Raw genomic sequence first — 16,366 nt, 5'->3', positions numbered from 1 at the left:
CAAGGGAAACTAACCGCCGTGCGCGAGTGGCTGGCTACGGTAAAGGAGGCGTGACGTGTAAACCAAAATACAACAGCGAAAAAGAAAAACTTCCACACACAGGGGGTCGCAAACCTTATATACCAAGCATCGAAGCGCAAAAAAAAATAAAAAAATAGTGCGTATTTTAAACATACACACGGCATATTAAATGTGATTGAATTAGGCAACTTGGGGCATGTTCCCGGCGCCATACATTTACGTCTTCGACCTTCGACGAGTTAACGGCTATTGGTTATAAAGATATGCAGATGGGACACCGATAAAAAAATCCTCATCATGGCAAAGCACTTGGAAGCGCGCCGCGAGTAACACTTTATGAAGGCAAGCGTAGCTGAGTCTCAGCTCGTGTGACACAATATGGCGGCGCCAGCGGGGTTGTCTCCACCCTGGACGGCGGCGCTGGGCATCGAGGCACCCTATGTTGGTTTGGTAAGGAGCGCTACACCTGTGGTGCGGCCGCAGGTAGAATCAGAGGCGGATTTAAATCAAAATAACAAGCAGAAATAGGTCAGTGTGCAGCGTGCGTGTGTCGAGCGTGTGACGAGTGTGTGTGTGCTCCTGCTGTGCCGGCTGTCATCGGTTCGAGGAGCTCGAGTTCCCGGCGTCAGCGCGCTATCTGAAGTTCTGAGCAGCTGCTGGCACGTGTCGAAGCCGATCCGAAAGACGTCACAGGTGAGCGCCCATTCAAGGCGTCTGCAGCACGGCCGCGGGGTTTTCATCTTCCTCGTCTTCCTCGATCGTCCTCTTTTTCTCTCGCCGACCACTCGTATGTACACGTGGCCCAAGTGACCCTCGCCAGCTGGATACGCTACCCGCCTAAGGGTCGGCCCATCTCATTCCTGCAGCACATACGTCGCATGCCTTCAGTTATTTCCAAAGTGAAGACCCGTCATTTTTCACGTAGAACTTGGAGGCCGGCGCGATTTCCTTCGCTTTAGCTCTCGTCGCAGTGTGACCACCCCAACTCCCTCCTGCCGAGCACTGCTTCTGATATCGGCTACAGGAGTAAAAGTAGATGGAACTTTGAATGCCCGCCGTGTGTTCTTATATGTTTCGCTAGTCTTGAGGTATTTATTTGGGAATGCTGCCTGGTTGCCTTTCGGAAGCCCAAGCAGGAGTGGTACATTCTAGATTGCATACTCTTTTCCGATATTGTAAATAAATCATATATCTTATCGTAGACACGTTTTTGTGCAGTCAATTATCTGTAAGTCATTATCTCCCTCTCCACTAAACGTCGAATTTAGAGAAGGGCTTTCCTCCCAAAATTGTTTCAAAAATTAGTTTTCCCAGTTAATGTCCTGTGCCACGCGTGTTGAGCATTGGTCGTGTACGTAATAGACATAGCAGTACTAACTTTCCAAAACGTGGCTTATGATGTAATATTAAATTATTGTCAAAGCTTCTAATTGTGTCTGTGTGTTAGTAACAAAGAATGATCAAGGACCTGCATCCGTACGTGATGCAGGCATTTTATAACAACATGCCTATGTGTGATGTTTTCGCACCACATTTGATGCATTAATTTGTGGTTTCTTGGAGGCACCATTTTTGCAACATCTGGCTCGCAAGAGATGGTTCGAACAACAGCTTACCAGAGACTTTATAGAAATAGAGAACCAGACATTGTCCCAGTCGTTATATTTGGGATGAATTAAATGCTCAACGAACCGAAGTAATTGAGATAATTGTCATTGTGACAGTTTAATGCGATTCAATACATCAGTCAATTACTTCATTGACAAAATTCCTCAGTGTTGGAACACTGCATGCAACAGGTTTCCTGTGATCCTGCAGAAGCACACGCGTAGACTCAACCAACACATAAATTGTGCTGTTTTAAAGGGACACTTCAGACATTGAGTTGAGCTGGGTGAAGCCATTGTTACACTATTAAAACAACCACAAGTGGACCAGACCTCCACAGGTCTTGCACTCGCAGCTCATTACAGTTGGAGTGCCCCAGCCAAGTGGAAAAAAAACATACAGCATAATGCGAGTGCAAAAAATTCAGCACAGTCAAGAAAAAGAATCGAAAAACTGAATCTCGCTTCCAAATGGGCAGGTAGACGTGTCGCGGATGCTCTTTTTCTGATATGGAACGCCTCCAAAAGTTTGCGTGCAGTGGTTTCATTGCTTCTGGCTGGTATGGCATACCAGAAATTTTTTCGGCACCATGTAAACTCGCAGGCCTGTGCCCCCATATTTTATGCAAACACAGAAAGCATGGATGCCAGAAGTAGCACACCAGACAACATGTAAAATGTGCGACTGGCAGGGTTTGCTTGATACCGCTGTCATGTGGGTACAAGAATAAAGTCAATGTCCATCTTCCCTACACATTGCTTGGTTTGTAAGTGGGAACCTTGGTTTCCAAGATTTTTGGCAGAAGCAAAGAAACCACTTTGAGCTTTTGGAGGCATTTCATATCGGAAAAGAGGCAAAGATTGCATCAGCAACACGTCTATCTGCCTGTTTGGAAGTAAATTTTTTTTTTTTTTTTTCGTTGCCGTATGCCCCTGTATGCCCGTGAGCATTATGCTGAGTTTTTTCTGCTCAGTTGGGGGGACTCCAATAAATCGGTTGTGAGTGTAGCGCCCATGGTTTTTGACCCTCAGTTCTTTGTGTTTATTTTAATTGTGCTACAATAGCTTCACCAAGTATCAGCCAACTTGCCCAACAACGAGTCATTTTAAGTTAAGCTAGGTTGATAGAACCCACTTGGGGATTATGTGTCAATGTCATAGTCAATAAAAGCTTAGTTAGCCAAAAAAAAAAAATACAAAAAAATGCACACATTGAAATTTCTGTGCTGACTCCCATGGTATCATGAATTTCAACATCTAGGGGCTAGTTACCTGTTTATCAACAGAGGGTTAAATTGTAATCTGAAACTAGGTGCTGCAGTATAAATTAAGGCTTCTCCCAGTGATCTGTAATTTTTTTCTAGTCATGTGTTGCTGACTTCACCCCATGGCTGCAAACTTCGTAACCTCATCACCCAATTCTCTGCCATCATTGACCTCCTTTCTGTTCCCTTCGTACCAGTTGCGTTGCTTTAATGGAGCACTGGTAATTTGCTCTGTGATATATGTGGCCGTCACCACCTTCCTAATCTCGCAGCATCAGCTGTCTGTGTTGGCGCTGTAATCGATACAGCCATTTTCCCGTCTCTTAATTGTGGCAATTATCTTTCATTCCATCACTTGCTGTGCGGCACTTAGTTTCTTAGTTTTTTTTTTTTTTTTTTATCCCACAGGTTTTGGGTCCTGTAAGTTGGTACTTATTAGTGCACCGATTGTACTCGTAATTTCAAGTCTATTGCCGAGCTGCTCGTGACTTGAGACGAAAGGCGCTCTGATTTGAAGATTTCCGTCTCATTAAGAATACCGAAATGCTCGAAAATGGCCTGCTAAACATCAGATATGTTGGCTTGGGCACGAAATTTTAAATAAAGGATGCAGAGCTACTTGGCTAATAATCAACCCTTTTAGGTAGAAGGGGCTCGTCATTCTGCCAAACTTGAGGGTGCATACTTGGCTCTCAGCCATGGGGACCACATTCCGGTTGGCACAGAATGCAAGCGACGCTTAGGTGTTGAGCATTTGGTGCATATTAATGGGACACTAAAGAGAGAAATAATTTAGTGAACTACCCTTCTTACTATCCACAAGAACTCTTACTCTGAGAGAATAAGGTGAGCCAGCAAAGATGGAAGAAAAAAACAGAAAATGGGTGGCGACGCCCACCTGAAGTCTCTGCACCAGCTCTCCCTGATTGTCATGGATTTTGATGGCATCTGCTCGAGTCTAGTTGATATCTTATCAGTTAAAATGGGCTATCACATTCAGAAAGAGCTAGCAAGTGAAAGGGGCAAGTTTTGAAAACTTTACGAGCCACAATATTATAATATACTTTGAGATCCATGATATTACACTGACTATCGATGCTGAGGTTCTGACACAATATATATTAAAAAAAAATGAACTCTTGCTTTTATTTTTTTTTATAATAATGCCACAAGATTAATGAAAATATTTAATAATGGGAATATTTTATCAGTCTAAACCTAGTTAGCGTTTCTCTTTAATGTCTCTTTAAAACCACATGCTTAGACAATATTTTGCATCGTATCTGACATGCAGACTTGCCAGAATGCGATATGTGCACTATACTTGACCATGTGGAGCACATATTTTCTTTCCCGAATATGACTCCGAACAGCAGGCATTGACCTCTTCGTTAAGACCAGTTAATGACAGGCCGTCGAGTGAAAACATGTGACTGGGCCCTTGGCCGAACATAATATCAAGAAAGTGAGCCATCAAGGCTCTCTTGGAATTTTTAATTAACGCAGACCTATATTTAAGGCCATGAACGGACCCTTTGGACAACTCTCAGAATTGCATCCTACTGTCGCACTGGTGGAACAGTTGCACGGGTTGTTGCGGTTGCTTTAGGTGATGCGTTTCACCTAGCAACAACGAGAAACAAAAAAAATTAATGGGCCTCTTCGATTATGCAATCCTGGACTGTCCGCAAACCGTCCGCGGCTTCCGGTCTGACTAGCCCTGACAAAAGAGCGCGTCACAGTCACGTGATCCAGCTGTCGCGGACTGTCGGAGATTTCGGTCGAAGCACCGCGACCGGAAGTCGCTCTCCTGGCTGCTGTCGTCTGCTCTTTGCTACTCGTAGATAGCCCCCTACCCAGCATTTTTATTAGCGTGGCCTCCGCAATGGTGCAGTCTCAGAGGCGTACGCGTCACCGACGCAACCATGAAGCTAGCACAGTGTAATCGTAGCCTGGGTGCGTAGAACATTTTCGCAAAGCGCAGTTTATTACGTCGATCGCGCTAGCCAGCTCATTGCCTGAGAAATTTAAGTGGAATTCCCACACGGACGTAAGAAAAATCCTGGTGGTGATGAAATATATTTATTGGCCCCACTATTGCTATGGAGAGACTCTGAAATCATGGTCGTGCCACGGCACTGTTCATACAGAAAGCACCCGCCTACATCCTCAAAGCTTGCGAGACCGTCTGCTAATTAAAGGCCCGACGCATGAGAGAGCGCGTGTACACCGTCTACTAATCCTGCACGTCAAAACCCACACGCTCGAACTTGGTAGCAGAAGGGATCAACATATATGTCAACAGCAATCCGCGAAGCTCCTATTGTATACCACCCCAGCTACCGGCGTGAAATAGCCGCATGCAATATATGATTCCTTGCACGTACACTAGTTTCACTTACCTGAAAAGCAAAATTTACCTGCTTACTGCGTACGTATATAGCAATGAGCATGACAGAATTCGTGAAACCCATTAAGAAAAGCTAGCATGTGCGCCTGATCGCTGTGCTTCTTTCTTTAAAAAAAACCACGAAGACTAAAGCTACAGCAATTAGACAGCTTGTAAAAAACTTGCATGATGGCACACAAAGCACTGATGTAACAGAAGCGATAACTCAATGCACAGTAGTTGCAGTCTGGGGGGGGGGGGGGGTAATCTTTTTCTGATGAAGTCGCATTGTGCTATGGATACGGTGCAGTCGGTTAGACTGTCTTCAGTTTATTGAGGGCTTCCAAGGCAGGGCATGGCATCAGAGGAGAATTATGAAAGAAGATGGTCCCTGTGTTACGGCCACACCGTACCGGAGCTGGCCACAGGGCAATAATAGCATGGCAGAGATTCGCTCAAGGTGGAAGCACCGAATAATTGATGTCCAAAGAAATCTGGTGCATGACCATCGTGCTTCACATGCCATCATAACAAATAGGTGACGGGTGTTTTAAGAAGTTGCATGCAGTGGCAGTCAGCATGTACAAGAGTGCCTAATATTGCTGCATCTTGAAACGAGGCTGTTGAGGACAACAAAGGGAGCAACATGGGCATCACCGTGGAAGATGTCTGGAACCCAAGGACGGTGCGTGATCACCTGCGTAGGGCTAGAGGTTGCCATTTTGTCTGCAGAAGGGCTGGTGGAGCTCTGGCCACAACCAGCAGAATAAGGTTCAGTATTAAAAAAACTATGGGCCCATTATATGCTGCTTTTGCCAAGCTGTCCCTAATATTATTGTGCCCAAGTTCATAGTGTCCAGGAATTTACAGAAAATGAATTTCTTTAACATGAGGAGGAATGATAAGGCACAGCGACCGGTGTAGAATTGAATTCTTTGTGCTTTCTAGTGATATGAGGACAGAGACACAATCGGCAAGCATAATTATATGTAACACGTAACTGTAGTTAGCGAGCTGACGTGGCAACTTTGTCTTCACTCAAAGTTTGATGCGATTGTTGCTCGCTTTTTTGTTCTCAGTGGTCCGATTGCTTAAGATGTGGCAATATTTTGCTCAATTATTCGTGATAACATTGTCCAGAGGCTGGTCATGTTTATGTATCCCCTTTAGCCATTGTTTTTTTACAACACTACTGTTGAAACGCCTGTTTCAAGTATAGTGGTAGCATCGTCTGCTACATTGTGCGGCGCATAGAAGCCGACGAGAAAGAGGTTTCGAGGAGTGCGTGTGGCATGTGGAATTCGGTGCATGGACACAAAAAGGAAAAGAAATGGAAAACTGAAGACGAGCTGACGCATTGTCTCTTTGTCTCAAGGCTTGTCCGTCCCCGACGACGAAGCCTCCTCTTTCCTTCGACAAGGCTCTCGCCTTTACAACTACCAGAGGAATGGGGATGTTGGGGTGTGGGCAGTTTGGCTTGCCATGAGCTTGGCTTGGGCCACAAAACTATTGCGGCAGTGTAGGTGAAACCATCTTGGAATTAAATCTTCATGGCGACTCTTGGGTCACTCATAATATAGCTTACATTTACGTTTTGCTCACTTAATACAAGTAAACAAAGAAAATAGAAAGATACACTTTGAACTGGCAATCAGTGAGTGCTAGCCTTCTCGTCCATTCTTCGTCTTTAGCCATCCACCATTTGTGTTCGACATAGCTGTGTGTTCTTGCATCAAATATAAAGGTTGGGCATGGCACGGGAGGGGTCTTTGCACCGAGCCTTGTTTCTTGTGCGAGAAGAAAAAGTTTACAGCGAACTCGAACAAAGCTCACTTAAACAGAATCGCTTGATAAAATGGAACACTGGTACTGCATTTGGTTGTTCGGCTGCGCAAAGGCACAATGTTAGCAAACTTAGGCTAAATGGATTTTTCTTTTTTTTACTTTGTCAACCCAAGTTACAGTGGCGCACCGACGGGGGGTGATTCGGGGGTTGTAACCCCCCCCTGAGGCCGACTTAACCCCCTCTTTTGTTTAACCCCTTTTCTTTCCTTACGCATTTCAGTACTGCAACTAAGATGTAAGACGCGCAATCGTCTGCACACTCGCAAAAAGCGCATTTTTTGACAATTTCCCCCGAAGAAAGTGAAATTAGCGCTGTTTAGATGGTATTGGCAAACTGTCAACCCCCCCCTGGCAGAGATCCTGGGTGCGCTACTGCCAAGTTAAATGGAAAGGCAATCAAAATTATCAACTGCCTTATCATGCGTTATCCCACGTATGAAACAGGAGTAATCCAACAACCATGTCAAACAAAATGGTTGGGAAAATCAAATTCATCCGACAGTTCTGCTACTGTGGTATCAACAGCTGCTCTACAATTTTCAGATTGCCTCATTTTCATGTTTCTCTGGGCATACACAAGAAGTGATCCCTCAGGAAGAAAACACTGCTGAGGTAGAAGGGCTTTGCAGCTAGACTGCCACTGCTGCTGCCTCTATGCCTCTGAAATATAAGGGATGCCTTGTCATCATGTGAGGAGTGAGGGCATTACTTGTGGCCTGTTCTGAGAAGACCTTTGAAAGATAGTATCGCAGAAGGTTATGGCAGACTATGATTCTAATGATCATGGCATGGATATTACTGTTCCAGTGCATGGCTACAGTTTTGGACCAGGTGGCAAGAGCTTCTGATGAAAGTCTGGGTCATGAATGTGAGGGCTGTGCGGAATTCTTGGGAGAGCTTTTGCACAAGCATTGTACCTTGTGTAAAAGAAGCTGCAATGTTCAAATTGGAGCACAATAATGTCTCTTTTTCACTGCAATGAAATTAAAACACTCTATGCGGGTCTTTTTTTTTACTGTTTAGGAGCAAGCAACACAGTGGTGGCCCTGCACTTCCTGACGTCGCACATTCCACTCCAAAATGCCAATCGCTGTTGGTTGAAGGGGCTTAGAGGCATAGATTTCAAATTGAAATTTCAAGTTAGAATGTGTACTGAAAGGCCAGATTTTATGTATAACCATATTGACCCTTCTGCTCTCAGTCACAACAATAAACTTAAAATAGTCGGACGACTGTGTCATGGCCACTTGAAAGGGTCTAAAAAATTCTTCAAAGCTCTTGCCTTTTTTTTTCTATAACCTTTAATGTGATTAGCATTCTTAGTCTACTTCCCCCCAATTCGCGGTTTGTACCGTGTTTCTGGCCTCTTGACTCCGGCGGTCTTTCTAATAAAAAGAAAGACTAAAAACTGGACGGCCCACAAGCTGGGCAACGAGGGGTTAATTCTGAGCACGCACTAGTGTGCTACCAGTTCAATCTCGGAGGACATGCAAACAGAGGGGGGTATTTGCATACATGCCGCTAGATGACTTAGCATGTCCAGAGGGATGCGCGAGAGAGGAACCCGGTGGCATTACACCGCTCATACTTGACACATTTCGGCAGTGGCTTTTTCATTTCTCTCTGTTGTCATTTAAACAACTCGTGTGATAAGAAAACAGTGGTGATAAATTATTAACACTTTACCAATTTTCTCAATAATGAATCCTTCTCCACCAAATGTGCACCACCACTTGAATGGTAATTGCAATAATGACAATAAGCATCCCCAAAGGATGCATTCTGCCTTAATTTTTTTAAGCAAGAGCTGCTGTGAACCATGGTATAAAAGAGAGGCACCTTTGTAACATGGCGAAAGAGACAGCTTTGCACGTAGTGATAGCTCTCCTGTCCTGTTTTTGCGCCATTTTGTAAATATGCTCTTGCTCTGCAAGGTCCTGTTTATAAAATGGTGCAAAGATGGGCCAAGAGACAGTGGTGCAACAAACAATGCTGTGACAGTGCACTCTGGCTCTGCAAGAGCATGCGTCTATGGGTTTGCATTTTCTTCAGTCTTCCTCCCAAGGCCTCTCTCTCTCCCTCCCTTGTCAGCAATCTGCTTTTCGGTCAACTCTCTGCAGAGGATGCCGCGTTGTTGGACCCTCCTTGTGGCCCTGGCGCTGGGTTGCAGTGGTCAGATGCAGCAGCAGCATGCGCAGATGCATCAACAGATCGGCATGCACCCCCAACAGGGTGGAGTGCCCCAGATGCAGGTGCCGCAGATGCAGATGGCACAGCAACAGATGGGGCAGCCGCAGCAAGTTGGCTACCAACAGCAGCAGCTGCCACAGCAGGGGCAGCAGCAGTTTGGTATGCCACAGCAGCCAGGGTAAGCATAGTGAATTTCATTTTATTTATTTATTTATTTATTTACTTATTCACAAATACTGCAAGCAACTAGAGCTGCCCAAGCAGTGCTCAGTTAAGGTAGGCTATGTTAAAAATCAACAGTTGTGGGGTTCTCGCATGTGCTCTTGGGACAAAGCAACGACAACACAGTAGTGCAAACAATCAAAAGGGCATTTATTGCGCCTTTCATACACTAATGCACGCTAACCGAATTACTACCCATAGAACATTCAGATGGGCGCGCAACAAGTCGAAGAAGTCCGACTCACCGCGACCGGATAGCGAGCCAGTGTGTTTGCCCGCATGCTAGACACCAACGCCTAATCGCTCACGTGTACGGTCACGCAAACGGTGGCGCGTTCGAATGATCCGTGTTCGTCCATTCCGGTGTCCTGCTCCTAGCCTCGCGAGGTAGTCTCGCGAAGTGTGGATCGGCACGTGTGCGGAACGTCCGCGCCGCTCGCCGATCCCACGCCAAAGAGCAGCAGCCTTTTCCCTTTGGCACCCGAGTAACCCCACCGTTAGGTGGCGTGAGCAGCACAACAACCGCGCAATCTCTCGCAATACGCCACAACCACACCGACCGCCATCAACGTTAAGCTATGCGGCGAAGCCGGATTGCAGAAGAAGGGAACCGTGCAGGGAAAACAACATCGGATGCGTGAGAGTCACGCATCCCCACACAGTATAATAAACTGTAGAGCAGCACTGGGCAAAGTTCCAATCATTGACTGAAAGAGGAAAAAAAATGATTGTTGGAACAGCTACGATCGTGCAAAGTATGGGCATTTTTTCAGATAAAATTAGTGAATTAGGCTATGACATGTCATATTTCCCTGGAATATCAGATCATGACATTGTCTTTTTTACTGGCCATATGCAGGTCTTGCTATCTAAAACAGAAAAAGTAATTAAAAAGTTTCCCGACTTTAATTGTGCTCAAGACGAGAGTATACTTGACCTTCTGGAACAAGACTTTGATATTTTTTAGCATAAGCATGCTGCCGGAAATTCGACAATCGATGACTTGTGGATCCACTTCAGGAATACTGGGGATGAATGCATTAGCAAATGTGTTCCCACTAGACAAAAAAAGACGCAACGGTCAGAATCCTTGGATCTCGCGTGAGATAATACAATTGAAACGCCGTGTCAAACGCCTATCATGCATGGCCGCTAACCGAGGTGCGATTTCACTGCAGCTGCTGGGCAATGAATTGCGCACAAGAATAAAGCTGTCCAAGTTAAACTTTTTTAATGTCAAAATGCACAACTGTCTTATCAACGACCCGAGAAAGTTCTGGTTGCACCTAACGAGGAAAAATGCCACTATTAGCAAATTGAAACTTGATGACGCTATCACGAATGATAGTAACCATATAGCCAATGCATTCAATGACTACTTTTCGTCTGTGTTTCTTAGTGCCACCACTCAGCCTACATCTTTTTAGAAAACGAGTTTTGCTATCCCGGATCTAGACATAAACGAAAGGGGCTTTTTTTTTTTTTTTGGCTCTACTTGAATTAGACACCAAGAAAGCTATCGGTCCGGATGGCATACCAAACATATTTTTGCGTAGATATGCTGAATGGTATGTGCGAAGTATCTGCATATAATTTTCAAAGAAAGCTTGAGGAAAGCAGAAATACCTTTGAAATGGAAAACAGCCAAAGTGGTGCCACTTAATAAATCGGGTGACCAACTCAAAGTAATCAACGATAGACCGGTCTCACTGCTATGCAGTTGCAGCAAAGTCTTGGGGCACTTCGTTTTCAAGCACCTTTCTTCCTTCTTAGAGGACAACTTTTTTTCATGCACTCAGATGGGTTTTGGCGCAGCTTATCAACTACGACATAACTCATTCACACCACAAATGATCTAATGGTAATACTAGACAAGGGCGGACAAGTTGATATAATTTTTCTTGATTTTGAGAAAGCTTTCGACCGTGTGTCGCGCGCCAATTTAATGTTCAAGGTTCGATGCATCCTAGACAACCATCAAATTGTACAGTGGCTCGACACGTACCTTACACAGCGCAAGCAATTTGTTCATGTAGGCAACTCGAACTGAGAATTTGTATCCGGTACCCCAGGGATCGGTGTTCGGGCCACTACTTTTCTTAATTTATATCAACGATTTGCAAATTAACTCTACAGTGCTGTTGCCGTTTATTTGCCAACGATTGTGTTGTATATATGCACATTGAGTCAGATGAAGACCAACAAATACTAAACTTCTTAACAGCAATTAACAACTGGTGCTTAATGTGGCAAATGCGACTACGTTTCCAAATGTGTTCAGATGAGAGTTACACGCAAAAAGAGGCCGCTTGTCCGAACCTATAGCATCAGCAATGTTCCACTAATTGCGGTAGACCAATTTAAATATTTGGGATTATACATAAACTCTACGCTAGCCTGGAAGAGTCATGTGAAATACGTAGTTTCATTGGCTTTGAAGAAACTTTACATGCTAAGAAATCGTCTAACACATTACACTTCCAAAACTAAGCTTGTGGCATACACGACATTAGTTACACCGTTATTGGAATACGCAGACGTCGTTTGGGATCCGCACATCAAAGTTGATGTAAATTGCATTGAACGTGTCCAGAAAAAAACTCTAAGATTAATCTTCAACGCTTCTGGCAGGCATGTGTCGGTTACTAACCTTAGGCAATGAAGCGGTCTTCCTACTTTAGAATCACGTAGGAAACTATATACCGACTGCAAATGCTCTTTAATATTGTAAACGGTAGAACAAATATGGAATTCATCAGTTACATGCAGTATAACAGCGCAAGGCCAACGAGATGGAAACACAGCAAAACGATTCTAATGCCACGAGTGAAAAACGCGTATCGTTTTTCCTTTTTTCCTCGAACCATAGCCGAATGGAACGCACTTCCATGTGACGTAGTTGGGTTATCATCAGCCGATGCCTTCATATCTGCCATGTAACCTTACTTGTGATATTTATCGACAGTGATCTTGATTGCACTGTTTTTTTTTTTTTCTTTTTTCCTTGCATATAGCCTGCATTGTAAGCGAGCCACTATTGCCTACTCCCTAGACCTTTCTCTGTTACTTATCCAGATTGCTTGCGTTCGCGGAAATGTTCCGTGAATCAAAGGGGTCCCGCACCAAGGGCGAAAATACAATAACAGGCGCCCTGTACCGATGTATCAGTTTCTGAATAGCCATTGCTTGTTTACCTTTCCCTTATGTTTCCTTTAGAGGATTTCAATTAACCTCGGGAGTCTTATTTGTTATCTTCATCCCGAAATAGCTCTTTCGCGTTATGGCTTATGCCTACAGATAAATGTTGTCGCGCTTTTTTTTTTTTTTCAACGCTATTGTGCCACGGTATTGTCTCTGAAAAAAAACTACCATTTCGTGAGAGTACGAGTTTTGTGCAGTACTAATGATTGTGTACTTCTTTTTTTCATTCAGCCATAGAGTCATTCAGCCATAAATGCTTTCTCAGTATTCTTATGCAATAATATTGTTATCAATTTTGTTGACTTGAATGATTGTAATGTATATTTATTCTTTATGAAATCAATGTACCCACTCCTGCCATGGCTTTCAAAAGGCAGCAGGCAGTATCTGACAAATAAATATTTTAAAAAATAACACCTAAAAGTGGTTAGCTTTCGAAGGCCTTGTGTGTGCAGGTAGCAAATAAGTCTCGCGATTTAAACTGACATTAATGTAATGCACACCATGTGAACAAGTTGGGATGAAGCGTAGCTTCAGCGCAGCAGGAACGGCAGGCGCTTGCTTTCAACAATCAAATTTTATTTCTGGGCGAGCAGCTGAGTGCATTGCGCTGTTATGAAAGGGAATGCGCCAGCACGTGGCCTGCACTTCATGTCAGCTGCATACGGTGCCACCAGCAGATAACTAGGCATGGGTCGACATCTACTGGAGCCAGCAATCGGCAGCCAGAACAACTATGAACACCAAGCCACGACTAGGGCTCAATAAAGAAAGCTCAAAGTAGCCCCTGTAGTTTGTGATAGCACTTGTAAAGCTTCTCGCAATTTCCTAGTGGTGGCATGATTAGCGGCTGCAGATTGCAGGCTACGCCCTCACGTGCTTCCTTCTATAAGGGCAACATGTCTGCTTATACGCTTATCATTTGAATCTCAAAACAATGTGTCAATACACTTTGAGCAAAGATATAAAAAAAATTATTTTCTAGCACCTTACAAAAACTGTTAATCACCAACCATCACGATGATTTTACGTGACAGTCAATTATCCAAGCTGGTGTAGGTATTCGAGTTTAATTGACAGTAATATGAATATAAATAGTGTAGTATATGCTTACTGTTTTGTAATATTTACTGGTAATTAAATTTTTTTCCCTTTTTTGTTCTTTATGTTAGGGCCACATCAGCCGTCACCTCCAGCACCGCTCACGCGCGAGCTCAGAGGCCGCAAGGGGCTACCGAGCGACGCACGCAAAAACACAGTTAAGCCCTGAGTTGACGGAAACCGTTTATTGAATCCGCGCAGCGGGGAACCAAAGGGGTCCCGCACCAAGGGCGAAAATACAATAACAGGCGCCTATAGCACTTCGCAGTGTAAGAATTGGGTTGAAGATGAATATGCAGAAAACAAAGATAATGTTCAATATCCTGGCAAGGGAACAAGAATTCAGGATCGCCAGTCAGCCTCTAGAGTCTGTAAAGGAGTACTTTTATCTAGGTCAATTACTCACAGGGGACCCTGATCACGAGAAAGAAATTTACAGAAGAATAAAATTGGGTTGGAGTGCATACGGCAGGCATTACCAAATCCTGACTGGGAGCTTACCACTGTCGTTGAAAAGAAAAGTGTACAATCATTGCATTCTACCGGTGCTAACATATGGGGCAGAAACTTGGAGGTTAACAAAGAAGCTCGAGAACAAGTTAAGGACCGCACAAAGAGCGATGGAACTAAAAATCTTAGGACTAACGTTAAGAGACAGGAAGAGAGCAGTGTGGATCAGGGAACAAACGGGGATAGCCGATATTCTAGTTGACATTAAGCGGAAGAAATGGAGCTGGGCAGGCCATGTAATGCGTAGGATGGATAACCGGTGGACCATTAGGGTTACAGAATAGATACCAAGAGAAGGGAAGCGCAGTCGAGGTCGGCAGAAAACCAGATGGGATGATGAAGTTAGGAAATTTGCAGGCGCAAGTTGGAATACGCTGGCGCAAGACAGGGGTAATTGGAGATCGCAGGGAGAGACTTTCGTCCTGCAGTGGACATAAAAATATAGGCTGATGATGATGATAGCACTTCGCGGCGAGAGCACAGGCTCAAGCTGGGACACGCCGCTAGGAAAAGTCCCGGCGGCTATGCTACTTGCTCTGGCGATAACCAATGGGTCAACTCGCGAGAGCTCGGGCAATATCCTTCGGCTTCGGCTTAGGCTTTCGGCAAGTGCGGCTCGGCGTGGTACGACCTCGCGCGAGCGCTAGGCACTGCTCGTCGGCTTAGCGTCGGGAAAAGGATCAGCGCAAAGTATGCGCTCCCCGCACGGGCAAAGGCACCGTGCGCGAGCTCCAGTCCTAGTCACAAAGGTGTCGGTGGACGAGAGGAAAGCATGTACATACCGTGCGCTGGTCCCGGAGATAAGAGACCCACGCTCTGCCGCTAGCAGCCGAAACGCAGCTGCCGTGACGTCAGCGCTCCGCCCTCACCGCAAACCACCGCGATTGGAGTGCCACCGCTAGAACCGGTTGCGAGCGGACGGGGAATGAAGGCGAGGGACGGCAGGACGGGGAATGAAGGCGAGGGACGGCAGAACAGGTGAAGCCCGCGCAATGGTGCCGGCGCAATCCTCAATCCCCACAAAATGTACATGAGCATGGGAATAAAAGAAGAAAAAAACACCAACACTGTCATTCAACACAAGACAGTTTCTTTGTTTCCCAAGAGTCAAAAAGGAACAACAGGTGCTCATTACAATTACACTTTTAGTCATGTGACATTATTGTAGTTGCGGGGGGTTCAATAAAATATTACTTTTTTGTTAGTTCATTGCAATGAGTACAACACAAATCACAAGTAGCATTCGAATACACGTGTACCATTGGCCAAGCATTCATCCTATGCGTTAAATAGGTGACCCGTAAAATAGTGAGGGTTTGTAGGATGCGTCGTCTGCTAGCTGCTTCCGGTTTGAGTCAGCGCAGCCGCCGCCACCGCTTCGCCGTTGAATTCCATTGATGCGCTTGCAGTCCGTTCTTCTTTCTGGAGTTTTACGTGCCAAAACCAGTGCTGACTATGAGGCACGCCGTAGTGGAGGGCTCCAGATTAATTTTGACAACCTGGTCTTCTTTAATGTGCACCACAACGCAAGCACACAAGCGTTTTCGCATTTCGCCTCCGCGGCTGGGATTCGATCCCGCAATCTCGTGCTCAGCAGCGCAACGCCTGAGCTCACTGAGCCACTTGCGCTTGCAGTCTGACTTTGTCCCACTCGAAGATTACCCGGTTGCAGATGCCTAGCAAAACCATCGTCAGCTGTTCAGCCATTGGCTGCTCAAATTCAAGCGTTAAAGGTGAACGCATGTAACTACTGCCTTGCAGCATCCCTTGCTGAGTTAGCTGTGCGCAAGCATCAGAGAAATGGCTGCCACTTCCAAAACTGTAACCAGGCAGAGATCATCCGTGAACAAAAATAAAATGAACGTACAGTGCCACTTGTCAGGCGGCGATTAGCTGTGTAAAGGCCGACACGAAATGATTCCCCAGGATATTTCTTTCTCTAACTTTGACTCAAGCAACAATAACTATTTCAGTACTCGCATGCACATATGGAGGTATTATGAAACATGGTTTCG

At 45.1% G+C, this 16,366-nt stretch overlaps 1 protein-coding gene across 1 annotated transcript in view; it reads left to right on the top strand.

Moving 5' to 3' along the window:
- The first annotated feature begins 555 nt into the window (after positions 1-555).
- LOC119458656 (uncharacterized) overlaps positions 556-16,366 on the top strand; it is a 30,885-nt gene continuing 15,074 nt past the window's right edge. Inside the window, exons 1-2 of the mRNA XM_037720521.2 lie at positions 556-714; positions 9,248-9,495. Of these exons, the coding sequence (XP_037576449.1) occupies positions 9,251-9,495 (245 nt within the window). The 5' untranslated portion in view covers positions 556-714; positions 9,248-9,250. The remainder of the gene's footprint in view (positions 715-9,247; positions 9,496-16,366) is intronic.

Source organism: Dermacentor silvarum, chromosome 7 (genome assembly GCF_013339745.2).
Source record: "Dermacentor silvarum isolate Dsil-2018 chromosome 7, BIME_Dsil_1.4, whole genome shotgun sequence".
Lineage (NCBI taxonomy): Eukaryota > Metazoa > Arthropoda > Arachnida > Ixodida > Ixodidae > Dermacentor > Dermacentor silvarum.
Note: the sequence above shows the minus strand (reverse complement) of the source record. Positions and strands in the feature narration are given on the sequence as shown.